Genomic DNA, 27,791 nt, shown 5'->3' on the forward strand with positions numbered 1-27,791 from the left:
CTGGATAAAGTCCAACAACTGCGCTCCTGCTTCAGACGGACCGCAGCGCCTTTTCAAAGAAGGTCAGATCTCTGGACTTTTCCTTTTAAACGAAGGATTCTCTGTTTAAGCCGGGGATTAGTTAAACTATTAAACTATCCTCTCAATCAACTGCTTTTCTCATTTGGCCTTAAGAGGAAGCACAAGGCGCCACTTTTAAAGATGCTCTGCGCCTTTTCCCTTTTGAATTTGTGAAGTGAGGGAGTGGGGCGAGTGGAGAAGAAGAGATCTTCGTGACTTCACTATAGGGGCGGACGTCTCCAGAAGCCTTCGACACTTTCACGGGCTGCAGGGGCGGGCTCATTGGGGAGTGAGCTGGTCAGTTTGAAGGATGGCTGGATGTTGCGTGTCGGCGGAGGACAGAGAGAACCAGAGGATCAACGAGGAGATCGAGAAGCAGCTGCGGAGGGACAAGAAGGACTCTCGCAGGGAGCTGAAGCTGCTGTTGCTGGGTGAGCATCACTGAGCCTGGAGATTGACTGGGTTGCCCTCCTCACACTTTGTTAGTGGCTCTCATCCCAGAGTAGTAAGTGACACTCTGGGGTTGATTAGAAACTATGCAAATAGGATCTTATTAATGGTATGAAACTCAAAGCTTACTTTTCATTTTTGTTATTTTTTGGCGCATATCCCCTGGTGACAATGACGGAAGTTGAGGGAGTCACTAATGACAGCTTTTAATTTCCCTTTATTTCTTCACTGCTTCCTGAACCACACCTGGGCATGCAGGTATCATGGGATAGCAGCATTCAGCAGCCTGTCGATTAAACTGTATTTTAATTCTAGGAATAGACATACACTTTACAAGGGATATCCAAAGCTGTGTAGGCCTATTTTAAGATGTTTTACAAGTTGGATAGATGAGACTGTGCATCAAGGATTAAAGTCATGCATAGTCTGAGGAGGTAGGGTATCTGTTTCACACCTAACAGTTCTCTACCTATCCTATCTCCTCATTCCTCTTTCTGGTCTCCGGATGTGGTGCAGAGCCGAACATTCAGGGTTTGAGCCGCTGCGCGCAACAGTCGCACCATCGATTTTGCGCACTATGGAGAATTTTCAGCCTTGATTAATTTGTCTGCTGGACTTATGTAGTTCCCATCAGGCACAGAAGTAACCCACTGAAAATGCACGAAGCGAGAGATTTGACAATTTAATATGATATTGCATTTTGACATCGGCCCCAGTCAAAATGGATGTGGAAACCGCAACTCTCTTCTCTACTGACAGCACATTTCCAGTATTTCCAGTCCAGTTCTATCAGAGAGCTGCGCGTTAGGTGATTTCTCTGTTTACTGCATGTACGCCCTCGATAAACTCCGGCTTCATATGGGGTAAAGGGGTAAATGTGAATATGATGTCCAGGTGTCAGTTATCAGCTGCTTCATGGTTGAGATGCTCACAGAAAATTTGTTTTTCACTTGATTCTGCCACAGTGAAGGAGGGGCCATATGCAGCTTACTTCCTGGTGTAAGTTCACTTACTTGCACAAGGAGACTTCAGCAGGTCTGACTTAGAAAGGGCTTGAGGCTTGAATCCACTTTTGTTCTTTCAGCACTATGATACTGGGTTCTGGGTTCACTTGGGAACACTTGACAGGTCCAATGAAATGTGGAAACTGTGTGTTGCCACAAGGCTCCCAAAGAGCTCTGTTGGTGCTCTGGCCACAATCCATTTTACTGCAGCACTGTGGGAGTACTTCTGGGACAGGAGTCACTGTCAAGGCCTCGGTGAGGGTTGTGTTTGAAAACCATAACTAACTGCTGCGGGTGCAACTCTTGCAAATGTCATGCAAATCCACCCCTGTGCAGGGTGTGAGCCATAGGCTTCCCTCCACTGCTCTCTTAGAAAGGGCTGTCTCTGAAATGAGAGTGTAAGGACGGTGCCAGTCAAAGGCTGAAACAAATCCTTAATAAATCCCAGTTATATGTTTTGAAAATGCTTTCCTCGGCTCCCTGTATAGTGGATGACCATCATATAATTGATGGGTAAGATCTGGATGAGGTAGTAGACCATAACATTCAGCATTACATGGATTCTGTTACAATGCATTGCTGCTACAGTTCGCTGCTGCCCAGGATGACAGGGATACTGTGAGGGCTACTGAGAAATTCTGTGCACTTTATGTTGTTTGATGACATAAGTGATTACAAGTTATTGAGTGATCTCTTATCTTTGACATCTGGAAAGTACTTTAGCAATAATACAATGTATTTACCCAATCAGAGTGACTCAGAGCTCTCAGTGGATTTCATTAATGTGGTCAAAGTCAGGTCCCTAGAGAGGACGAGTGGGAGTGAAGCCAAATGAAAGAACAACACATACACATTCTGCCTCTTGTGTTGATTCAGTGACCGGACTTAAAAAGCTGTAGGACAAAACACACATGTCGGTGTGGCAAAATGACCAAGTATTGGTCATTTAGTTCAGCGGTAATTTCACTGCAATTACTGGACGTCATTGGAAACACAAAGTATTAACAGCAAAGAAAGCAGGAATAATGCATATTTTACGCAAATAGGCATGTACAATTCAATATAAAATTAAATAAGTTGCTTAAGTTAAAAACCATTCTGTTTTAGTGTTATTATTATGCAGCTGTTTTAATGTTTTGCCTCAGAATTAATATACTGAAAAGGGTTTGCTATTTTAAAACCACCTAATGCTCCTGGTGGAACATAAATGTTCATGCGGAGTAGCCCGACACAATGTATGTAATAATAGGGGCTGTTTTTGTGTGATAGCTGCCATACAGGTTATACAATATAAAAAATCAATATGTTGCTTATTGACTTCTTATCTGCCCTACATTTTGCTGAGAAGCCTCACCTGCCATGTGAGTTTCAGTTAAAAAAAAAGGTAAGGGGGCAGAGTGTGACAATCGATAGTAGATAGTAGTTCTTATCTCGGTGACATTAACACCGCATTCATTCACACAGACGGCACGTCAGGGCACCGCTCTCCCCAACAAGGAAGTGTGTGTAGTTGTGAAGTTGTGTCTATTCTGTGAATGTGTAAAAGTCTTGTGTCTATCTATCTCTATCTGTGTGTGTGTGTGTGTGTGTGTGTGTGTGTGTAGGCACCTGTGGTCAGCATTCAGGGAAACTGTAAAACACCATACACTGCATCACTCACAGGCATACACACCCATATACATGCAGAGGTGCATAAAAGACACAAATGTAGGCAAATAAACGTGGATTAATGTGAGGAAATACACACAGTCCACCAAAATGCAGCATAAAGAATTAATTAAACTTTAAATGATTTAAGCAATGTGTTTAGCATTGTTACAGTATCTTACTCAGTGAATCAATTTCATGTTGCACTTTATAAAGTTGGGAACTAAGAATGGTGAAAAGCAATGCAGCAGAAGACAGATATCAAGATATTCTGACTTTTAGTCCCTAGTAAGATTCCAGCAACAATGGACCCCTACACTCCCTGTAATGCAACTTGATATCATCTATTTGTTGCACCTTCTGTGGCTGTAGGGCTGGGCAATATGCCATAACAATAAAAACATTTCATATCATTCAATATCGATAATTATCACGATAAAAGTCAAATCATTATTTCTTTTAAGTTTAAAGGCAGATTTTTGCTCCTGAGTGTAAATTGAAGACACCAGATGGTTAATTATGTAGTTAAGATTTTCTTTATGGTCAGAATGGGACAAACACTTGATGCCAAACAGTGGATCACTTCACAAATCTGAGGTAGAAAATTCAAAATGTGCAGTTTCCAGTGCCCAAACCAAGGCGTCCCTCATCACAAACTGTCAGACAGTTCTTCTTAGTACAGGCTGAAAGTGCCCCTTTAAGCAATTTAAATTTTAATTTACACATTATGTCATAAGTCATTCAGGAATAAGGGAGACCTTTCAGAGTAAAAAATACTGATATTCAACACTTTATGGTGTTTGCTTGTTATACATGTTTTTGTCTATGATTTTAATCAATTGTGATTTATCAATTAAGTTGATTAATCAATTGTTATTCAATAAATTACAGAATAATCAATAATGATAACAAATAGAGGAATCCTAATGAACAGGGCAGATCTGCTCCCAAAGAAAATGAATGTCTGATGTCAGAGCCACTAAAATAACTACATCAAATTTCAGTTTTAGTACCACAATCTTGACTCTGAGGAATATGGGTAACGTATATCATCTGATTAGTGTATCCACCGGATGAATTCGTAGCAGCAACGCTTGTAGTTAAACAACTAGTGGATGAAAAGTCCAGTCTATCTTCAATAGGACTGTGGTTTGTTAAAGGTTGAAGGTTTCTTCTATTGTTTTTCTACTGTAAGATAAAATTGTCTTGGATAAAATTTACATTAAATTTACACATTTGGCAGACGCTTTTATCCAAAGCGACTTACATTTGAGGAACAACATACAAGCATCAACAGAGCATCAAATACAGATCTACAACTGACAATACATACTAGTAAGAGCTCATAGTTCATATCACATATATGGGGTAAATACCTAGGGAAGGAAGTAAGAGCTAACAAAAAAAGTGTAATCATCCATCCATCGTCAACCGCTTATCCTGCATACAGGGTCGCGGGGGGGCTGGTGCCAATCCCAGCTGACATCGGGCGCAAAGCGGGGTACACCCTGGACAGGTCGCCGGTCCATCACAGGGCCACACATAGACGAACAACCACTCACACCTAAGGACAATTTAGGGTCACCAATCAACCTAGCCTGCATGTCTTTGGACGGTGGGAGGAAGCCGGAGCATCCGGAGAGAACATGCAAACTCCACACAGAAACAAGAACCCACGACCTTTTTGCTGTGAGACGACAGCACTAACCACTGCAACACTGTGCCGCCGAAAGTGTAATCAATACAAGATAATTGTAAGGGGATAGAAGAAGAAGAGCACAGGAAGTGCATGTTAGAGGTTAGGAGTTAGAGGTGTTACAAGAGGAAGTGTTCTCGGAAGAGATGAGTTTTTAAGAGCTTCTTGAAGTTAGAGAGGGACGCCCCTGCTCTGATGGCGTGTGTGTGTTCCACCATCGTGGTGTCACAGATGAGAATAGCCGGGACTCAGATTGCTTTGTGTGAAGGGATGGCAGAGCCAGGCGGCGTTCGTTGGAGGAGCGTAGCGGCAGAGAAGGAACGTAAGTTTGTATTATGGAGTTTAGGTAGATGGGTGCAGACCCAGTAGTCACTCTGTATGCAAGCATTAGTGACTTGAATTTGATTCTGGAGGCCACGGGGAGCCAGTGGGGGTCACAGAGTAATGGAGTGACATGAGTTCTTTGGGCTGATCAAAAACCAGACGCACTGCTGCGTTCTGAGCCATATGTAAGGGTTTCACTGCACAAGCTGGAAGACCTGCTAGGAGGGCATTGCAATAGTCGAGGCGAGAGATAACCATGGCCTGTACCAGAAGCTGGGGGGCGTACTGAGTGAGGTAGGGCCTGATTTTCCTTATGTTGTATAGACCAAAGCGGCATGACCGAGAGACAGCAGCAACATGGCGTGAAAAGGACAGCTGGTCATCAATTACGGATGGATTAAAGGAACGTCAAAATTAAAAACACACATGTCACAATAAAAATGAAAGTAATAATCTTACATGAATCTGACCAAAGACCAGGATGTATACAGTGATGCAAAAGTGACACCTGACACTCTCTATGAACAAGTAAAACACAGCAGACGTGCAGGATCATGATTTGCCTCCATCCCAGATCACCTGCCTGTCTTGTCCAACCCCCCCCCCTCATCTCCAAGAAACTTGACTTGTAAACAAGGTGCATTCAAATGCAGACAATTTGTCTAAGCCTTGCTTGCTAAGATGTAAAGGCTCAAGCATTCATTATGCCATGCAAAACAGCAAGGAAACCAGGCTCACACCACTCATCACAGAGCATTAACGCACTTTGCTGAGAGGCATGAATACAGATACAGGTGTATGCTCACACACACACACAGACACACATGCATGGCGCAGGCACCCACATGGCAACTTGTGGGAAAGAAACACACATTTGTTAAACAAATGGGTTCAGCATCATGTGGTCTGAATGAGAAAATTAGGAGCTTGTGCTGCAACAACTGAAGAGGAACCCGATAGAGTCTGAGTGTGCATGTGTGTGTTAAACTTAGACAGTGAACATGTGAGTTAATGCATTTTGAATTTATTGTCATGAAATGTTAAGTTAGTGGACAGGCCTTTTAAGTAGAGTGTGTGTCTGTTAGTTTGACTGCCAGTGGAAAGCTACTATATGTACAAACACACACACACACACTGATCTGATAACTGTTCAAATGAAAATTGCCCTGCTCTTGTTAAGGGCAATCTTGGTGGGTGACAAAATCCTTTTTCAAAATATAAACATGTACTCACTATAGGTACACTTTTATAAATTATTTTATTATTAGACTTACCACTGAGTGTAGGTGGCAGGTTCAAACACAAGGTTAATATTAGCTTAAACTTGACTTTTAGTAACAATCTGCACAGAAACAGACAGATGACCATTTTAATATAGCTGCTACTGAACTGTCAGCTCCAATTTATGTATGTAGAGCAGTGGTGGAAAGTAGGTTTAATCAAGTACTTTATTTTTCATGATTGCTTAAAGACATTTCATGAAATTATGCCTTTTTGTCTCGAAACTCTAAACAACCCCAAACGTCGTGTTTTTTAGGTCAAAATGAGACTCTCCACTCAAAACCATTCAATCTTGCTGAAAAAACAAACTTTGCCCTTAGACATAACACACAAGCTCTCAAAAACACACACACTACAACACAGTCTTACACACTGGTGAAATAAATTCAAAATAATACTACAAAAACTGGCAATTAGTAGTGCTGGGCAACGATACAATTTTTTTTATCACGATTAATCACAGAAAACTATGCGATTAATCACATAGTTATGTGCAAACTTGAATAATGAATTCTAAAGTAGTGTATTGTGCACATTTAATTTCAATGTACTGCTATATACAAAATATATAAAAGTGCATTAACATGTGGTTTGCAAACACTTTTACCAGCAGAATTCCCTTTATACAGTAGCAATAAAATATTTCTTGTGAATCTCAACTTAAACATTAATGTAATCAAATCAAATATAAAACCAGAGCTATATGCCACAGCCAGAGCATTACCTTTTATCTAGCTTGTTAAAACAAGTTACCTTCAGAGTGCAGAGCCACGATCATAACATCATACCGGCACCTTCTGAGCAACAGCTAACAAATAAAAATCTGTTCTCTTGTTTTTTTTTCTGAACAGGTATCACCAGAAACATTTTTCTTTTATCAGGGAGCAGCATAAACAGTCTATGTTCAGTAGCAAGTGTCCCTGTTGGGTTGAACTGTCTTGAACATTTTGTATGCGAAGAGAGACTGATCCTCGCTGTTTGTGACTTTCCAGAATCTATTAGTTTACTAAATAGGACATCAACAGGAGGGAATTCACATGGCAGAGCATCCCTGCAAAACTAGATGTAGGCCTATCAGGTAAAGTTATGTAGCCTATAATTTTAACTTAAGTTAAATAGGCTACAGCTGTGTAGTGCACAGAAGCCGTTGCCGTGGTTACTCTCCGTAGAGCGCCTGCCGTTTACTCGCGGAGTGGTCGTCTGTGATTTTAAGAACGTTCATCAGACCGACATCTTCCCCAATAGAGATTCTCGTTCTCCACCTCCTCCTCCCATCTACTCCTCCTCCCTCTACCTCCTCTTCCTCACTACTCCTCCTCCATCTCCTACACTTCTTTTTCCTCTTCGCTGGTGTCCTCTACTTCTTCCTTCACATCTCTCTAGATCCATTGTTACAAAACTGAATGAACTGACTGTGGCCCTTTTAGCTCTCTTTTGAAGCTTCTGATTGGTGTGTTATCAATTTTGGCTGTTTGTATTTCCAACTGGGTAGCTGTGTGCTAATTGAGCTCAACCTGTGCTGACTTGAGTGAACAATATTGAATGTTAGTGTTTTCTCAATGACCACATGGTGTAGGCAATGATAAATGAAAGGATTTGTGTGTAGAGTTTAGGAAAATGGGTGTGCTTTTAAATAGAAAGGAATTATGGTTAATTCGGGGGGGCGTCGGGAAATTTTAGTCCAATTTTGAGTTACTTGTACTGGAGTATTTACATTTTATTGCACTTCATACCTCTATTACACTACATTTCATATGGAAGTATTATACTTTTCTAGCTTTCAATATTACTTTCAGTTACTAGATTGCAGATTAAGATTATACATATAAAGCAATACATTTTAGAAAATGGTTGTGTGCATGTGTATATCTGTCTGCAGCTAATCTCATATACTACTAGACTCTTCAGCCTAATATTTTTTGTGCACAGTCATGACCATCATAACCTCAAGGACCTCTTGTGGCTGTGGTAGTTCACAATTTTTTTTCATCTTCCCAGCAGTATTTGCCATTTTACGATAAGTGTTGCAACATAGAAAATGCATTAATGGCAATCAGCTAGGCTAAAAACTAGTCTTGCGTAGTTTTTTGCAGGCCACATTTTGGACTTTGTCATGGCTCAAAAGTTGACATCCATAGAGTGGTGGCATCTGTAGATTAATTCCATACCTGATATGATTCACTCTAGTTAGGCACCATACAAGATGAATAAATCCCTGTTTTTGTTATCTTCACTGCCATCTTCACCACACAGTGAGATTCAACTCTTCTCTGTTTGGCAAGGGAGAGGGATCGGTTATTATTATGTTATAAAATGTTCCAAATAAAAGACTAAATAATAGACAAAGACAAAAATAATGAAAATAATTATTTAACTTTTTGTGACTTTTCGTCCAGTTTATTGTTTCCTTATTAAGTTTATACAATTAGGCAAACCCAGGACGCTCACTTACAAATCATTACACTATTCTATGCATCTTAAAGAAAACTGAGGCTATACTATATAAAACACACATGTGGCTCAGGAGGTAGAGCGGGTTGCCCGTTAATCGGAAGGTCGGCGGTTCAATCCAGGCTGCCCGGCTCCTCCAGGCCGCGTGTCGAAATGTCCTTGGGTAAGATACTGAACCTCGAATTGCCCCTGGTGGCTGTTCCGCCAGTGTATGAATGTGTGTGAATGGTGAATGCAGATGTAGTGTAAAAACGCTTTGAGTGGTCGAAAAGACTAGAAAGGCGCTATACAGAGCAAGGAGCATATTAAAAACCTTGTCCACTGCTCTCATGCGTACATGCTGGACACAGCCTCGCCTCCTGCGCATTCTGTTCCCCTCCCACATGCCCTCACACCTGGTGGAGGTGCTCTTCGGATTTTGCTAGTTTTATTTAAATACTTCCAGATCCAGATGTTTTAACCTAAGTCATATGTGATAACGTCAAAATCCTGGCAGTTAAAAAAAAAGCTGTAATCCACAAATTTTCCTCCTCCTCTTGCTGTCAACATTATCCCTTTAATTAATTAGAATCCAAAGACAAAATTTAACATAACTCAATGTCATAACATCTATCAGCACCCTGCAACCTTCATCCTCCATTCCCGTCTCCCCACACATTCAACTGAAGTTTACCTGGAACTTAATTCATAATATGTTAAGAGGTAATTATATATTAATGGATTTAACACCCACTGTATCCAACAGGTACTGGAGAGAGTGGAAAGAGTACCTTCATCAAACAAATGAGGATTATTCATGGAGGAGGATACACAGATGAGGACAAGAAGAGCTACGCCAAACTGGTCTTCCAGAACATATACACTTCCATGCAGGTCATGGTCCGAGCCATGGAGGCACTTAGTATATCTTTCTCGGATCCCCAGAACAAGGTACAAACCGGGTCTGGTCCTTTTGCCATCAGTGAGAACTTATTTTTGACTCTGGGGTTTAGGTTCATTTTTGCCAACTTTCTGTGCATTCATGTTTGTCTTTGTTGAGCACCTGTCCGTACCCAACATGCACCCAACTTTTTCCCACCACTAACTCAGCTCTGACGTTTCATTTCGAATATTCATACACACAGATATGGACGAAAATGTAAGGAATTAAGTATTAAGTACATTGTAAATCTCTTAGAATATTGATAATTCACAGTTTTTATAATTTCTATCAAAAAATGGTGCACAGATATACTAAAGAGATACAGCCGTAAAGCCTCACATCAGCAATTTCAACTGGTTTTCTCAGCTTGTCTCTACAGGATAAATAAATAAAGTGTTGTTAATACAAATGAATATGCATACTTTACAATTTGTATTAAAACTCCACTGATCCATAGTCTTTCTAACATCATCGAATTAAAATAATTTATGGATCACCAGGGATGTACAATGCATGTGAGTTGTAGTTAATAGTATAAAACATGAAAAACATTGGATGGTATCTTGCAAAAGTATGTTCATGGACAGAGACGGAAATATTCCTAAGCTTTGTATTTATTTATCGATTTATTTTTACTATATTCACATAACACAATACAATGTCAGGATATAAATGTCATTTTGAGGTAACAGGGTGATAAAGTGTCTTATAACAAAAAATAAATAAAAATCCCCTCCTTGATTGGTTACTGCAAAATAAGAGAAGTTGTGGGACATGTGGATGGACTGTTTTCAAATTGTCTCCGTGTCTGTCTATGTGTACATAGGGCCATGCAAACTCAGTCCTGGAGGTGGAAGTGGACAAGGTGGAGGAGTTTGATCAAAGCCTTGCGGACGCCATCAGGAGTCTGTGGAAAGATGCGGGAATACAGGAGTGCTACGACCGACGCAGGGAATACCAGCTGTCCGACTCCACCAAATAGTGAGCATCAGACATGCAACTTTTTTGTTGCTCATTAATATTCACACAGACTCTACCCTCTTCAGCACTGCCAAATAGTTACCAAAGATATCAGGGTAGGCAAAATAATAGGAACACCTGACAAGATAACGCAAGGCAATGTCTCAACACCGCAGAAAAAATATTAAACAGGTCAGTTCAACACCTCCCTGACACAGCCTCAATTAATTTATCATGCTTATAGTAATAAGTAAGTGTTATATAGTATTGGATTGCATTATAATAGGCAGGGCTGTAGGTTATGACCTCAGTGTTGTTTCCTGTTGTTTTTGTCTTTGGCAACCTGCAGGGATTTGACCTTTTACTGTACAATTGAAAACATGCACTTGGTGGGTATTTTTTATGCTGATTCCTACGCTTTAAGACTAATTTTAGTGCAACATGAAGTAAAGACATAAAGGACTGTTTTTCTCCACCACTTTTTGTGGGTTTTGATAAGTGATTTGAAAGAGTCCATGTCGCTGCAATCTCGGATGTGTATGGGTAAGGAGTTCCATAGGGAGGGGGCTGCAATGGTGAAAGTTCTGTCGCCCCAGTTATGATTCTTGGTCCTGATTTGAGGTGAGAGGAGGTTAGTGACACAGGAGCGGAGGTTGCGGGAGGGATTGTGGTGTTGGAGCAGGTCTGTGTGGTAGGAAGGGGCCTTGTTAATGCATGAGTCTGTGTTTTAACAGCCACAAAATCCCCCCAAATCTGTTTTTTTTCCCCTTTATTTTTCTTCTCCTTGAGCTTATTTTCTCCTCCTTTTTTTCAGCTATCTCACCGATCTCGATCGAATTGCACAACCCTCTTATATACCTGACCTGCAGGATATCCTCAGAGTCCGAGTACCAACCACCGGTATCATAGAATACCCCTTTGACATGGAGAATGTCATCTTCAGGTGAGACATAACATACTGAATATGAGAGGTAATGGCTTAAGCTTGTCGCATTGTAACTGACCATACAGTACGCAGCACAGGTGACTTGTGACGTAGCATTGGCTACCCTTTCTGTTGTTGTTGTTGTTGGGATTGGCTGTTGTGGCAGGATGGTGGATGTCGGGGGTCAGAGGTCAGAGAGGAGGAAGTGGATCCACTGCTTTGAGAATGTCACCTCCATCATCTTCCTGGTGGCGCTCAGTGAGTACGACCAGGTCCTGGCTGAGTGCGACAACGAGGTGAGAATCAGCTCGGCAGCACTCAAAACTTTAATCCCTTAAAATGTGTCTTCATTGTTGCCTCTTGTTGTGCTACAATTTTATTTCAGAACCGTATGGAGGAGAGCAAGGCCCTGTTCAAAACCATCATAACCTATCCCTGGTTCCAGCGCTCCTCTGTCATTCTTTTCCTCAACAAGACCGACATCCTCAAGGAGAAGATCATGTACTCTCATGTAGCCACCTACTTCCCTGAATTCACAGGTTAGTGAGTTTGTTTGGCTGTCGTCTATCTCCCATAGGGTCTGCCATTGCACATTTTAACTGAATTTGGGTTGAAAAGGACGAAAAAACAAAACTTATGGTGCAAGATATATTAGAGATTTGGGTTTGGACTGTCTGACTGAGAGACCAGAGGTGTTATTCACAGATCTTGTGATAAACTTGTCATGTAAATTTCTCAGGTACACCTAGCTAAAACTACTGCAGTCAAATACAACAGCCATGCATACTGAGAGGCATTTCTATAAGTTTGTCTACCCCATTTATATCAAAGATGGTAAGCTAATCTGATAGGATTTTTGCTTCTAGATGTTTTATTACAGTGTACGAAACCACAACCCAAGTATTCATACATTCTGTCGCTGGACCCCGCTGTGAAAACCACCGAGTTAAATAACAGAAACACAAAACAATTCAACATCTACACCCTCCATAATGATCAGAAAATGTAACACCTCTCTAAAACAGTTTAAACACGAGCTGAACATTGTAACCTTCAGGAGGAGGGATTCTTTGCAGAACAGTTGTCCTAGACTGTCTTAGTTGTAGCTAGCTGTACCTAATAAACTGGCAACTAAGTGGCATGTGTCAGATGAAGCAGAAATGTGTATTCAAAAGTTAGCTAACCTCCAACACTGGTTTTCTCATGACTCTTTTTTTTATTTGTAAATCTTTTAGAGAACAGGCTCGACTAATATTTTATCTTCAAACAAATAGTACAAATCAAATTTCAAAATTGAATTTACTGAAAACACACTGAAATAATATCAACCCTGAATTGCAGGACCGCAGCAGGATCCTACAGCAGCTCAAGAATTCATCCTGAAGATGTACCAAGAACAAAACCCGGACAAGGACAAGACACTGTACCCTCACTTTACCTGCGCCACAGACACAGAAAACATCCGCTTCGTCTTTGTGGCCGTCAAAGACACCATCCTCAGACACAACCTGAAGGAGTTCAATCTGGTCTAAAGAGGTGCAGGACAGGAGGAGACAGGTGGAAACAAGAGGGTAGAAGGATAGACATGAGGAGAGCCAAGATAGGAGAATTACATTAAACAACTTGACAGTGCTTTTTCTCTGCTGTCTAAACAGAGAACAATTAGACTTTACAATTCCTCCGTTTACAAAACCACTGAAAATATCCTCATCTCCTAATCCAAATGTTTTAAAATGTTCACGTCATTGTGCCTATAAAAATGCAGCCAAAGAGAATATGAACATGTAAGAGTTAAACCCAAACTACTGTATCTGTAGGTTGCTGTGTCTGAAATGCAATTTTTGAGTTTTGTAGTTTCCATTCCACCCTTTATAGAGATTTACTTTAAGAAGATGATACTTTGCAATAGAAGTGAAAGTTAGTGTTAATAGCATTGACCTCTTGTGTGAGCTAGTTATTTTATTTTTTTATTACTACAATACTTTTTAAGAAATTGGATCCAAGTGCTTCAATTGATACAATTTCTGCTCATGCAATGAGTTTTGTGGTTTGATATTTAAATTTGTGTAGTTTTTTTTCTCCTTTTCTAACACTGAGCCACCTGTGCTGGCTTTTGCCTCAAGTGCCTTATTTACTCAGGACAGACAGCACATCCACTGAGATTGTTTTAGATGTAAATAATCTCAGTTGTGCTTTGAAAAATGCTACTCAAGGAGAAATGGAAACGATATTTATGGTAGTTTTTAATAAACAGTTCTAGTTATTTAATGAAGAGTGCAATTTGCGTGCTTGATCTTTTCTGGGTACAAGAAATAAAGGCAGAGAACGCTGACATCTGAAACATATTTTATTTTCTTGAAAACAGTTATGGGGAAAAACATTAAGCCACTGCAGTGAAGGTTTTGCTCCCCCAAAACATAAATGACAAATATTACCGGCAACAGACATATTTAGTCATATTAAACTGCGATGCACCCCAAACCAACAGCAAACCTTTGAAATATACATAAACAGCAGCTGATTATAATTAGCATTCATTTCTTTTAAATATACTTCTCTCTGCATAATTCATCAACATAGTTGGCATTGCATATGTGTGGTATAAAAACATAAAAATCATGAAATTACAATCTGTAACGCCATAATACAGAATATTGTGCGAGGATGGATATATACAGATAGGATACTATATTAGATCAATATACAGCAGATTGATACATGTAAGTACAGTATAAAAATAGCATGCATCTCTAAATCACACACTGACCAGTCTGCATCTTGCAGAAATGTATAAAAAAAAAAAAGGAAAAACAATGTGTAAGAGAGAGAGAGTAAAAGAAAGCAGGTGTGAAAGACACCAATTTTTGAATTACATGTGTTATAAAGCTGCACTCAAAATTTGACTTTTTGAAATGTGCTACAACAATTAGGTTGATTTGGCATCAATGTTATTCGAGCTACCATGTCTGTTACTAACTGTAGCATTGTAACAGTGTAGCTCCTACAGGAAAACACATTTTAAATATGCTGAATGAAAGTGAATGAAATTAGTGACTTAATGTTCATTTGGTGAGTTTTGAGTATGGCAAATTGAAAATCCTCCACCTGCATTTCAGACCCAAGCAGATGGCGATGAAATGTGTTTGTAAACTCAAGACTTTAGCGTTAGCTTCCATAAAAGAGATCATTAAAAATAAATTACCTGTGTGCAAAAGGATGGGTGCAATCAGAGCGAAGAGAGTGAAAGAAAGTTTTGGTTCGATGCATTCTGAGCCTCTGTGGTGAATCAATGTTAACTCATGTATAGCACTTTTGTAGGCATGCACACATTCAAACTACTCATTCAGTCTCTCACCCCCGACACACACTAACAGTCAACATACAGCATTGTTTGTGTTTGTTTTACCACTACTCACACACGGAGGTAAACAAAAGTAGCATGCAGTAAAGAACAAAGGCACTGACACACACAGACTTTGTGTGTGTGTGTGTGTGTGTGTGAGTTTTCTATTTGATGAGTCAGTATTTGGGTAAACTCTCTCTTGCATCCTCCAATTTGGCAAGGACCCACTGGAAATAAATCAGAACCAAAGTTAGAACTACTTTAAGTACAATGATTCACTGTGACTGCAGGCTGGACACATGACTCGATGAAACACGAGTTTGAGTGAAGTAAATGGGCTCATTTTCATTCTATACAGACAGCAGATAACAGTTGGGCATTTCTTGAACTAATTAAGAAATAAAAAAATGAATATATACTGTATATATAAAACATCTTACTGTCCAAATCGTCAATTTACCTTGGCTATCTCAGGGGTTTTGAAGTTTATGATCTTCCCAAACTCCTTGGCATGGAAGACAGACTTTACTCTCTCCTGCAGCACACAAGACAAGTCATTTAGCACAATAATCGGCTAAATAATTGTGGAAGACCTGTAATAAATTACAATTAAGGGGGGAAAAGGCTAGCTTCTGATTTTGGATTTAAAATGTGAGAGTTAGCTTTTGTACCTTGGCTTCGATGCGAAGTCTGCGGCTCTCCACAATCATTGGTTCCTTGGTGAACTCTTCAAACAGATACTGCCATTCACAGGTCAGCTGGCCAAAAGTGCCTTTGGTCACGAAAAATATTCCCCTGGAAAAAATACATTACGTAAAAAGTTAGAAAGCTCCACAGGTAAAGGATACAGTGTATTGTTTGAGTGACACACGGGTGGGTGGTTAGAAATAGAGGCAAACTTATGTGTGATACATCACACAGGATGTTGGGAAAAATAAAATACAATGGATACTGTAGTTTATTCACTTACTTAAATATTATTTTCCATTTACAGAAATGTAATAGGCTTTTCACCTGATTAAAAACATACAGTAAAGACGAAAGATCTTCTGCTGCTGCTCTACAAAACCATAATTCAACCCATCTTTCTTTACTGTTCAATCTGTTGTTTCAACATACTCACTGTTACCAATAAGAATAAATTTACATGCATCACAAATAATGCCTCCAAAATAATTGGTCTCCCCACCCCCAACCTCTCTGACTTGATCAGGAAAGCCATTTTACAGAAAGCACATATAATAGTACACGACATCAGTCATCCTCTCAACACATTTTTCACTCTGCTACCATCAGGACGTAGATATAGATCCTGGCCTGGAAACAGGCTCGCTATAGCAGGAGATTTATCCCTTTTGCCGTAACACTACTCAACAAGAGTACTTGCTAATTAAAAAAGTATGTTTTGGTTTGGGTGTCAGTTTGTGTATAAAATGTACAGCAGGTTGTTATGTATGTTCATGTTGTTTATTTGTTAGATAATGTACGTATAGATGGTGGAAACAAATTTCCTGAAAAGGACAATAAATAATCATATCTAATATACAGCGTTGTGAACATGATAGGAAATCAAAATCACAATTCATACCTTGAATATGAGAAAGCAGAAAAAAAGCTGTTTTTCAGATTACAACAACACTCACCTCTTGGTGATCATGAGGAAGTCAGAGTCATTGACCTTGGCATGAGCAAAGTATCTGTACTTGGCAAAACGTCCATTCTCAATTTTCTGAAGGAAGAGAGAAAGTAAGTGAATATTTAAACAAGCAGCGAGGCTAAAAAAAAACAACTCTGCGTCTGGATTAAAATTTGAATGCCAAGATGTCTATGTTCCACGCCAAGTGTGTTTAAAAACATTTCCAAAACGACTGCATGCTGTAAATAAGCACGCGCTGACGTGGCCATCTGCAAAATGAGGGAATGAATATCTTCACAAAACTGGAAAATGTTGTGAGATGGTGAGGAAAGATGGGATGGAACAAAGAAAATGGCATGGAGAAGTTTACAATGTGAACATTTTATTGAGAAGAACAGGGCAGTGAACAGTGGCAGTGAATGAAAGAATGATACAAACATTCATTAATAAAGAAAATAGACACAATCTCTATAATTAAGAGGATTTTATGACAACTGATGAATATACATGAAGTGATGGAATGAAATAATAAGAGTAAGACACTTAAATAAAGAAAACCCATCAACTTAATAGACAACTTGAAATCTAATATACATAAAAACAAATAAATGAATTACTCAAATGCCTTTCTTTGGTTTGTTTAAATCTTCCAAAAGTGAACTCTACAGACTACAGACAAAGCACCAGCACTACACTACAGCTGTCACTTCTATCATCTAGCAGTTTTCCCCATCACCCTCATCCTCTGAGCCAGTTCTACACCATTCACTGTAGGCCAACCTCCTCTGTGGACATGACAAGAGAGAAGAGTCAAGGTCAGAGCAGAGAGAACCAAAAGCTCACTGTTACGTGGGGTGACAGGTCAGTGACGGTTTGACTTTTAGTCAAGTAAAACTGTAAATGTACCACATGTTTTACACAAAGTTTTACAAGCTCTTGGAAACACTCCAATGCTTTGTAAAATGAGATCACCCTAATGTAGTAATTGAATTATCTTATGTGAAGACTGGTGGAACTAAAGATGGCTTTCATTATGTTGTACATTTTATTGAACTTTACTTCTGTCTATCTGCTTTGCTGTCAAAAATTTCCCTCCTAAAGTATAGGGTTGAACAATTAATCAAAATGTGATCGTAATAGCAGTATGGCCGCCTGCTTTTTCAAATCGAAGGAGGCGCAATATTTGTCAAAAGGTGATATATGTGTGTCAAAATACTATTTTAAATTAAATATTGTCGTGCTGCAGAGATGTCCTGGCCTACACATCATATTCCACAGACTCCAAAACATCTTTGTTTGGTGCAAATCCCTGCAAAAATCACACTGTACTTCATTTAAATATGTTTTTCAATGAAAATGAGAATAATAATAATTCCCCCTAGCATCGCAAATATATGACAATTGCAATATCAGTCAATATCATCGCAATTACATATTTTTTCAAAATTGTTCAGCCCTGCTAAAGTAAGTAAATTAAGTTCAGCCACAATGTCTTAGAAGGCTATTTAACCCAGCTACAACAGAAACATAAAACACAAGTGCGAAATGTGCCACCCAATGTGATTTGTACTTTGTATTATTCAATAACATTAATACACAAACCTAGGCTAGGTCTATAGCTGGCTATACAGATGGGTGACAAATTAAAGGAAAAACCTGAATAAAATGAGTGCAGGTGGTTTGATGAGAATGATAATGATGTGAATCATATGCTATGGCCTTCGCGGGGACCAGATCTCGACCAAACTGAACACCCTGGGAGATTTTTGGACTGAAGTCTCGGACAGCGCTCTCCATCACCATCGTTGAGACACCAAAATGAGGTAATATCATTAGGAAGAATGTTGTTAATTCTGCCTGCAGAGAGTAACAGCACTGAAGCTGTTCTAGATGCTCGCTGTGGTCCAACACCTCACTAAGGCTGATTAATTTGTCACCTGTCTGTGAAATGGATGGGAAATCCAACACATGGCAGCTTTACTATCAGCCAAAAAGTGTAGCTCTGACCTGAGACTCGTAAGCGCAAACTTCCACCCACTCCATCCAGCCCGACTGCTAAATAATGTCAGCACAAAAAAAGTGACCCACATTTCAAAGCTCATAGCTTTAGGCAGAACTGAAACACTTCGAAGATCTACAAATATGAGAAACCTGTGCTACTGACGCACTGAAGAAGTTCAGGTTAATGTGCTAATCGACGATGTTTAGCCAGATGAGGACAACACTTGCATCCAGATGTAGCACAGTTTGCCAAATAAAATCAATGTAACAAATCACACAGAACTAAACCAGTCATATTATTTGAGTGATACTATAGAGCAAAAACAGTGAGGTAGCTACACTGCAAAAAGCTCTGTTGTAGTAAACATTTATTTCAAAGAACACCAAATGTCTCAATAATCTTCACTTTGGAACTGGAGGTGTTTTTCAATTTCTCTCTACTTATGCTTATTTACTCTGGTTGAAAATGTATTATTTTTCGTTCCTTCAACACAAAACACAGCCACAGAGGTGAGTGAATCACCGAGAATTGAGCTGAACTGCTTTCTAAGAATCTATAAAAAATAAAAGGCCAATACAGTCGAGAAAATAAGTAAAACATTTAACGATAATTAAAAGAAAACAGAATGAAGGGAGGATAGTTTAAAAAAAAAAGGTTGTACTGTAAGAATATCATCAACTGTGTGCTTGCACACAAATGGACACACAACTCCACTAGCAAACCTGGGCAAATTGTTTAGAGTGCATTACTAATGGATCACTTAACACACTAAGTCACATAAAAGACAAAAAAGAGCTATATGCAATTGCATTAAAGTAAATTGCATTAAAGTAAAGGTCTGACAGTGGAGAGTTGATGATGCAGAGACTTTTGTCCTACCTGGAGCATCTGACTGCCAAGGCCCTCCATCTCCTTATATGGTCGTATGACGCCATCCTCGTGGATGAAGCGAGGAGGGCGCAGAGAGTCAACATCTTGTGAAGTCTCTGCTGCCCTAATAACAGGACAAGACATGCAAATCCATTTTGAGACACACCTTGTTTTCCTCATTGCCCCATGCACAGACAAAACAGGGATATATACTGTATACACGCAAGTGCGACTGTGGCACGCACAGATTCACATTGTACATGCAAACACAGACCTAAAAAGCTTCTGCCATGGCCCAATGACCAGCTGTAAAACATAGATGGTTTTTGTTGGTGCATTTACTGTACGTGATTTATTACTAAAAACACGGTTTGCCACAAATAATTATCTTTTTACTTATACTATACAAGTATTTCTATATATTATTTTGGTGTTAAAAACTCAATGTAACAGATTAATTGTATGTTCTGGCAAATGGCAAATAATTAACACTGTGCAGAAGCTTGACACTGAGCGTGCGTCTGTATATACACCGCAAACAACATACCTCTTGATCCCTTGAAAAGTACTGCTGGCCATGTCAATGATGCCTCCTGTCGGTCTGGCTACTGCACCAACAAGACCTTTTCCAACACCTTTAAAAAAGCCTGCTGCACCCTCCTTCTGGGCTCCTGCAAAATAATATGTCATCAAACATTACCACAAAGTTGGATATACACATTATTTTGGCCATAAAATGTTCATACCAGCATGTGCTACATGTTATCACTAAAATCTATATGAGGGTCTAATTCAACATACCTTTAATGGGTTTGGTAACAATCCCTGTGATCCCACTCACAAAACCCTGAAAGGGAAACCAATATTACCAAGAAGCAACAATGCTGAATTCCTGGTGGCAGTCCCTCTTTCAAGCCAGTGGCAAATTTATATAATTATTCTTACTAGTTAACTGACTGAATGAGAGCTTTAACAGAACATTTTGACAAGTTTTAATAACATACAGACACTAATCCTTTTCCTCCCCTGGTCAGGCCTTCTCTCAGGCCACTGGGTTGTTTGTTCATAGCCTCTCGTCTCTTCTGCTGGTATTCCTCGTCCATCGTTATGGCAGCAACACCCTTTGCCATGGCACCGGTGATCCTGGAGGCCGCGCCTGCGATACCCCCTGGAAGGCAGACACGAGTCTTTAGAGTCACAACATTCTATAATGTGTTTCTTTCTTCTTTTCTGTTATCCCGTTCTTCAACCCTCGCTTCACCTTCTATTCATATGGGAAGGCCAAGGCAATTTAATTTATACAGCACACTTCAGTACAAGTAAACTCAATGTGCTTTACATTTATATGCATGCAACTTAAAAATAATAATAATAATAATGTTTGTGGCTTGCACAGGGTGGTATGATGTGAAAATGTGAGATTTTTTTTTGCTGGGGGTGCAGGGGTTTACAATCTCGATGCCGGCACAATGTCGTAATGTCTGTCAGCCATCACCGACAATGGCATCGTCTATCGGCCCAACCCTATCCTCCACAAGACATTGACAGGCCACAGTCACATACACAATAACTAATAATAAGCTTGAGAAAACAGAAAAGTTGTTATGAGCCCTTACCTACAGCTCCTCCCACCAGAGCCTTCACCCCAAGAGCCATTCCTTCAACAAACTCCTCAGGCCCCTGGATGGCTCCCTGGAAAACCATGGATAACAGTTAAACACAAAGAAGCCATAAAGACACAGCCTGCACTGCTGGGGCAGTACGCAGCCACACTGCTGTAAACCTTAAATAATGAGCACTAAACTTAAACTTCTTTTTTAACTGCCACAACACAAATACATTATTTTTAGCACTCATCAGTACTTGTATTACATTCCTACCTGATAGGGCTCATAGAAGAAGGCTTCCACTCCCTCTGACAGTCCTCTGATCAGCCCAAAAGGATTTCCAAGTACATCCAGGCCCAGCACCAGCACATACATCTGTTTAATAGCCTGAAATATACATACATAGAAACTGGTGGGATGACTTGTATATTTAATGCCATGAGGGATACAAAAATGAATGTCATATGAAAAATACTCCTCTAGCCAGCAGTTTTTATGACTTAATCACTTGTACGTGTTACCTGCTTGGAATAATGTCTGATGACCTCCCATTGTAGCTGCTGGGTGGTACAAAACTGGAAGGTCAACTCAAAGAAGGCCAGCCTGAAATAAATGACAAAACAACAAATCACACAAAAATAAATTAAGGCTACGGTGTGTGATTTATGTGTTGTCTATTTGGGCCTTCAAAGGATTCATACTTGAAGACAACGTCCTGCACGTCAGTGAGCGTGGCACCGATACTCTTCAGCAGCAGGTTGAGGGATTGAACAGGAATGAGTTCTGTATCTCTCTTCTCCTTCAGACCGTCTTCTCCGCCTGTACTCAGAGAGAAACTCAGGTGCAGCTGCAAAAACAAAAACATGACGCATGGCTGTTTCTGGTGTTTAACTCACAACTGAAATGCTTTGATGCTGTTTTATTCACGCTTTTCCCCATTCGATGCTTAACATTTGCTTATTATCCCATAATTATAGCATTACCTACGTACATGCATACTGTATACTGTACAAACCTTGATGGGGGAAATGTGGAAGTACTCATAGAGGCTGATTGGAGAGGTGTCAGCAGCAGAGACGCGGTTTAGTTCTGTCTTTAAATACTCTATGTCCTTCTCAAACAGTTCCACCTAAAACAAGATAAGCACAAACACGCAGGAATATGAATGTAAAGGCACAGAAATATCCCAAGGACTCTTTTAGTTGATAAAGAATATATTAATGTATCACAGATTCTGAACAAAACACTTGGATATGTGAGTGAGTCTCTGACCTCCTGTTCTGAACTCATGATGCTGGCATTCTCGGGTGTGAACATGTCCAGGATGGCATATAGGAAGCCCAGATCGAGCTTCAGATCCATCTCTTGAATCAACACCTTGAAGTACCTGAGGCAGACAGAAAACACCCATCACCATTTGGGAGCAAAACTGAGAAAACTATATGCCAGCATGTGTATAAAATGGAAAGCATTTAAAATGGTTTTTAGGCCAATGAAATTGTACGGAGCAGATTTAGAGTTAAAGTATAACTTTGTGTCCGATGAAGCTAGGGAAAACAACTTACAGTGTTTGAGAAGTGCTGATGGAAGTGACAGTAAATAAGGGAAGTCAAGCATGGGAGATAAAGTGAGAAAGGAATCAAAAGAAAAACAATTACTTGATGCGAGAGATATCAGAGTGCCCTGCTGCTCTGGTAACGATGCTGATATCAGTTAGAGGTTTGGGTTCTGTAAAAAAAATAAAATAAAAAAGATAAATCATAATACAGACTGAAACACTGTATATAAACTCCACAATATGCAAAATTAAACATGACATACAAGATGTATTAACAGACCTGAGTCCATGGTGATAGATTTGGGCAGTTTTACAGGGTAAAAAACAAAGGGGAAGATGGCTCCTGGCAGCTGATTCTGGATCTGTAGGAGGATAACATGTATACTTAAATGTAGAGAATATAAAAAAGTAATTAATAGACTGGCAGTACTGTAATACAGACATGGATATATTTGATCTGAGAGGAAGTTAAGATTCATTTTTACCCATAAAAGGAAGACATTTTGTTTATGTTTGACCTATTTTTTTCACCTGAATGCGGTGGATTTGGACACGGTAGGCTCTCTGTCGTGGTGAGACGCTGTACTCCACTTTCACCCCGGGCAGGAAGTGCCTCCTAAGAGGAGCATCACACGGCTGCAGCATCCGCATATCCATGCCGTTGGGAGTAAAGGACACCTGAAGACAATTGCAAATACCACACAATGAAACAAATCAATCAACCACCTACAGCTGCAACTCTTTAATATCAATATCACAAGTACACACCCTACATGGGTACCATCTTCAAACTGTATCAATCACTTGTCACTAGTTTAAATCAGCAATACTGAATATACAGTATTTAGTCTCTAACCTGGTAGTTGTTTTCTAGGTCGACAATGCCGTTGTCCACGGGTCCGGATTCTATGTACTCTTGAAAGCTTTTCTCCAGCATCTCAGCTTCTTTTGTGCTAAGAGTCTTCCACCGATTCTTCTTCTTAGGTTTTAATTCCCACACCACATCAGAGCTGTGAATAGAAAAGAGAAACAAGAGTGTCAAATCATGACATGGTATACAGATGCAGGATAATCCAAGAGTGGCCAAACATCATGCAAATACATAAGAATTTTACTTCAGTATTATCAAGAACACATGATTTATAGGTAAAAAGATCTGTTGCTACCATGTTATTTCATGGTAATAAACATTTATAAAAGCACACTCTTCTGATACACAATTCCAGTCAAAGTTGTTGTTTTTCAACAGGACAATGACCCCAAACCCACCACGAGGCTGTGTAAGGGCTATCTGACCGAGAAGGAGGGTGATGGAGTGCTGCGTCAGATGACCTAGCCTCCACAATCACCGACCTAAACCTAACTGAGACGGTTTGGGATGACCCACAGAGTGAAGGCAAAGCAGCCAACAAGGGCTCAGCACCTCTGGGAACACAAAAGGTGGCTACTTTAAAGTATCTAAAATCTAAAACACATTCTGGTTTGTTTAACATTTTTTTGTTTACTACATAATACCATATGTTATTTCATGGTTTTGATGTCTTCAGTATTATATAAATAATAACAATAAAGAAAAACCATTGTCTAAACTGTTGTGTGTCCAAACTGTTGACTGGTAGTGTTAGTGGACCTTTAATTTATCTGACCTTGAGTGAATGTTTAATTTTCAAATTCCCGATTTTGTTACAACTGTATATTATAAAAGAAAATTTAATTCAAAAATTTTGCCTGACAACACATTCAGCGGCACAATAACTGCATCTAGGTTGTATAAAAGATCATCCAGCAAGAGTATTATGCAACAACAACAAAAAAAGATTTTAATCAAAACTTGTCTGGCCAAAAAATTTATTTTACTTGAGCCTATAAGTTCTGAAGCCGGATGTTTCAGTCATGACAATCTCAACTGCAAATCAGAGAACAGGATGTCGACTTGTAATTCACAAAACACACAATAGCACAACATCATCTTGATATAGTGAATTGGCAGTGAACCATGGTCATAACATGAACATGTGCCCGATGGGCCTGGGCAGGTTTTGAGCTTACGATTACATGTGAGTGTACACATGTGTATATGTTGCTGATTATCTACCTCGTGATCCCAATAAAGGAGACCTCCTGGCTGCTGCTGTTGTTGATCAGTGATACGCCCACGTTCTGTAGCGACAAGATGATTTCCTGTTCAGCCAGCTGCGCCTTCTCGCTCTCACAGAGCAGCTTGTAGATACGTTGCTCCTCAGTGAACAGCACAACGCGCTGGAGACCTTTGGATCAATAATAAACCCAAACCTTACTCATTTAACACCTTATGTAACCCCACTGGAAAATTCTTATTATCCCTTCTCCCCATTCAGGGAGGTCAGAAGTTACAGCATTGTGGCCCTAAAGCAGGTAGGAATTCAGTGATTCATTATTTAATTAATAAAGGATGAACACAAGCTTAGACGTGAATCCGGTGATTGCAGTCTTCCTGTACATGGAAACATTCATGCACTGACAATAAGCTGGTAATTGTGACACTCATTTTACTGTACTGTACTGTTTTCATTTACTGTACTGACTGTAAAGCAAAATTAGAGAACAAATTTAAGTAGTATGGGCATTTAATTTCAAGTTTCTCCTACTTTACCTTCATAAAAGGAGATCACATACAATTTTCCCTCATTGTTCATGTTTTTGCGCAGGTCCTAAAGGTGAAAAGGCAAATACATATGTTGTTTAAACAAACATCACAATATCTCATCTACCAACTGTGTTCACATCTAAAAGACAACAAAGGTTAAACTGTGTTGAAATTTAACTAGACCAACTCTATTTCTACAGATTCCTCTCTATAAATACACATCGTCACCCAACATATATGGTTTGATATTTATTTGGTAATAGTACCCACTCCCATTATATTACCAGCCTCACCTATAAATATGTAAAATTATACTTTAAAAAATATGTTTTTTTATTTGAACAGATAACATTCAACACAATGATTGAATATAGATATTAAGACTGTTTGTACTAAATTAGCTAATTACAATCACTCGTTTTGGCTAACTACGCACGCTTTTTTGTTTGTTTACATGATGGCTTGATTCATGAAAAGCACTTATGTAAATACTTCAGCACAATAAAAGTAACAAGGGTGATGTCTACAAGGTCAAACTGCAAGTCTCAAATGTTGCTTTGATGTTGCTTTAATGCTGAAAGACTGGTGAGACTTTGACAAGGTGAGTTAAGTTGCTGTTGTGTTGTTGTGTCTCAGGTACCTCCTCGCTCTTCAGCTTTCCACTGTAAGAACCACACTTCCAGCAAAGCTCTCGGGACCCAGTGGGTTCAGTCCAGGTGTAGTGCACAGCTTTCCCAGCCTGCAACTCTTCCTGCTCCGCCTCCTTCTGAGAGCTGCGCACACATAGCAGATACAAACATACTGTATATATCAGTAACATTACTCAAATACTAAATATCAAGAAACAATGATTCACTGATTTGAGATGACAGTAAGCAAAAATGACAGACGGCGGTACAGTGTAACAGTAAAATACAGGACAACATGACGGAGCCCGGCCACCAAGAATCTGCTGCAATGACAACCATCCAATCAAAAGTACCTGTCTGACAGAATACACAAGCATACATTTCAATAAACAGATAGAAATATGAGAGTATATGACAGTACAACGGCCAAACACTGAAAAGTCCCAAACACCTCTTCTGGATGAGACAAAGCAGACATAAGCCATAATCAAAAGATGGAGGTGAAAAACAAGGGAATATCAGTCGATGCAACAGAACTACTCGGAGAAGCAGGAGGTTTGATTCCGCTGGCACAATCCCATCCAGTCAGCAGCATTCAAAACTAGTATTTCTACAAGTAAAGACGACTCCACCTCAAGGGTCCTTCACCATTTTAGATCAATGTAAATTTCCAGCAGATCAATAAAAAAAAGGAAATAGTGTGACAGAGTGTCATAGCTTTGCGTTTTGAAACATAGAGTATACTAATTGCGTAAGTAGTATTTACAAGTAAGTACAATGATTACAACACAATAATGTCATGTGATATAATTTATGACAAGTATTTATTTCTCATTGGTAAAGGTGCAGAGCAGATTACACAGACAAACCAGAATCAGAGCTGAAGTAGTCTTCTACTTATCTTTACCTGCACTCTTGAACTGACCACACTCTGCACTCAAGTGTGCTGTCACACTGAATTGACTGCGGCATCAGCCTTATAATGCTACACCAATTAAAATGTACCTGCTGCCTCATTTGATGTTCCTGCCTGACTCGTGAAATGTTAAACCATATTTGGATCTTTCTTGATCTTTGGAAGCGTTCTTCCATCCTCGGCTCCCTCCCTCATTTTACATAAGCTAGCTGTTATACTAGCTCTTTAAGGCTAATGTGTTGCTCACACAATATTCTAAATAACTGTTAATTCACTGTTGTGTATTAGAATTTTTTTACTTGTGCTCTTTTGGACTTTCTATATATATATATATATATATATATATATATATATATATTCACTAGATGAATCACTCTGCTGTACTTCCTATGGGGATTTGTGTTGTTTAAACTGTTTCTTCCTTGAATAGGGACAATGTAACTAAATCGACAGTTAAGTACTTTTGTGAAAACAGGTTTCATGTTACTGTACTGTAATTTTTACAACACTGGCTTTGGTCTTTTCTTTTCTCACTGTATATAAATCATTTGGCACCTACAGAAAGAGCAACAGTAATAAACAACTTAATACAGCACTTTCAGATTCCTAATTTGTTCTTATTGTCCCCACCCATTCTTAATTCTCTGAGTTCAGAGTGTGTCAGAAGAGTTCCCTCTTTACATATTTTTCTACCTGTCCTCCTCCACTGAGAAGGAGAGATCGAGCAACTTGTCAGCCACCCACGAGGTTTCTGTCCGGGCACTGCATGACCCACAACACACAAACATAAATCGCTATCAGCAAAAACAAACAGTTATCATTAACTAAACATTTTAAGGCTGCTGCGACAAGAGGAAAGAGAATTGTCATTCAACAAATATGCA

At 39.5% G+C, this 27,791-nt stretch overlaps 2 protein-coding genes across 4 annotated transcripts in view; one reads left to right on the top strand and one right to left on the bottom strand.

Annotated features, from left to right (window-relative positions):
- Positions 1–13,992, top strand: gna14a (guanine nucleotide binding protein (G protein), alpha 14a). The gene is made up of 7 exons (XM_038702917.1): positions 1–491; positions 9,659–9,843; positions 10,662–10,816; positions 11,610–11,738; positions 11,887–12,016; positions 12,106–12,259; positions 13,062–13,992. The coding sequence occupies exons 1-7, from the start codon at positions 371–373 to the stop codon at positions 13,250–13,252; spliced, it is 1,065 nt and encodes a 354-aa protein (XP_038558845.1). The 5' UTR covers positions 1–370; the 3' UTR covers positions 13,253–13,992.
- Positions 13,993–14,049: 57 nt separating this feature from the next.
- The window catches only part of vps13a (vacuolar protein sorting 13 homolog A), a 41,537-nt gene continuing 27,795 nt past the window's right edge, over positions 14,050–27,791 (bottom strand). Inside the window, exons 55-76 of one of the 3 annotated variants that reach the window (XM_038702914.1) lie at positions 27,601–27,669; positions 26,003–26,135; positions 25,369–25,426; positions 24,832–25,003; positions 23,593–23,746; positions 23,268–23,414; positions 23,017–23,098; positions 22,837–22,906; positions 22,451–22,565; positions 22,194–22,307; positions 21,880–22,025; positions 21,700–21,781; positions 21,452–21,565; positions 21,188–21,263; positions 20,576–20,739; positions 20,373–20,418; positions 20,119–20,242; positions 19,581–19,695; positions 16,707–16,792; positions 15,735–15,858; positions 15,524–15,598; positions 14,050–15,290 (exon numbers count right to left, since the gene is read on the bottom strand). In XM_038702914.1, the coding sequence (XP_038558842.1) occupies positions 15,240–15,290; positions 15,524–15,598; positions 15,735–15,858; positions 16,707–16,792; positions 19,581–19,695; positions 20,119–20,242; positions 20,373–20,418; positions 20,576–20,739; positions 21,188–21,263; positions 21,452–21,565; positions 21,700–21,781; positions 21,880–22,025; positions 22,194–22,307; positions 22,451–22,565; positions 22,837–22,906; positions 23,017–23,098; positions 23,268–23,414; positions 23,593–23,746; positions 24,832–25,003; positions 25,369–25,426; positions 26,003–26,135; positions 27,601–27,669 (2,317 nt within the window). In that variant the 3' untranslated portion in view covers positions 14,050–15,239. Of the gene's footprint in view, positions 15,291–15,523; positions 15,599–15,734; positions 15,859–16,706; positions 16,793–17,060; positions 17,485–19,580; positions 19,696–20,118; positions 20,243–20,372; positions 20,419–20,575; positions 20,740–21,187; positions 21,264–21,451; positions 21,566–21,699; positions 21,782–21,879; positions 22,026–22,193; positions 22,308–22,450; positions 22,566–22,836; positions 22,907–23,016; positions 23,099–23,267; positions 23,415–23,592; positions 23,747–24,831; positions 25,004–25,368; positions 25,427–26,002; positions 26,136–27,600; positions 27,670–27,791 lie in introns of those variants that run through there. The other 2 variants (XM_038702915.1, XM_038702916.1) reach the window with 2 other exon arrangements.

Source organism: Micropterus salmoides, unplaced genomic scaffold (genome assembly GCF_014851395.1).
Source record: "Micropterus salmoides isolate LMB-PRFRI ecotype aquatic unplaced genomic scaffold, ASM1485139v1 Ms_hic_scaffold_7, whole genome shotgun sequence".
NCBI classification, from domain to species: Eukaryota; Metazoa; Chordata; class Actinopteri; order Centrarchiformes; family Centrarchidae; genus Micropterus; species Micropterus salmoides.

Excerpts from the sequence above, each read along its gene's own strand:
- gna14a (XM_038702917.1), top strand. The coding sequence starts at position 371 with ATGGCTGGATGTTGCGTGTCGGCGGAGGACAGAGAGAACCAGAGGATC. Across the intron at positions 11,739-11,886 it reads ATGGAGAATGTCATCTTCAG|GATGGTGGATGTCGGGGGTC; the intron begins GTGAGACATAAC and ends CTGTTGTGGCAG. Across the intron at positions 12,260-13,061 it reads CTACTTCCCTGAATTCACAG|GACCGCAGCAGGATCCTACA; the intron begins GTTAGTGAGTTT and ends CCTGAATTGCAG.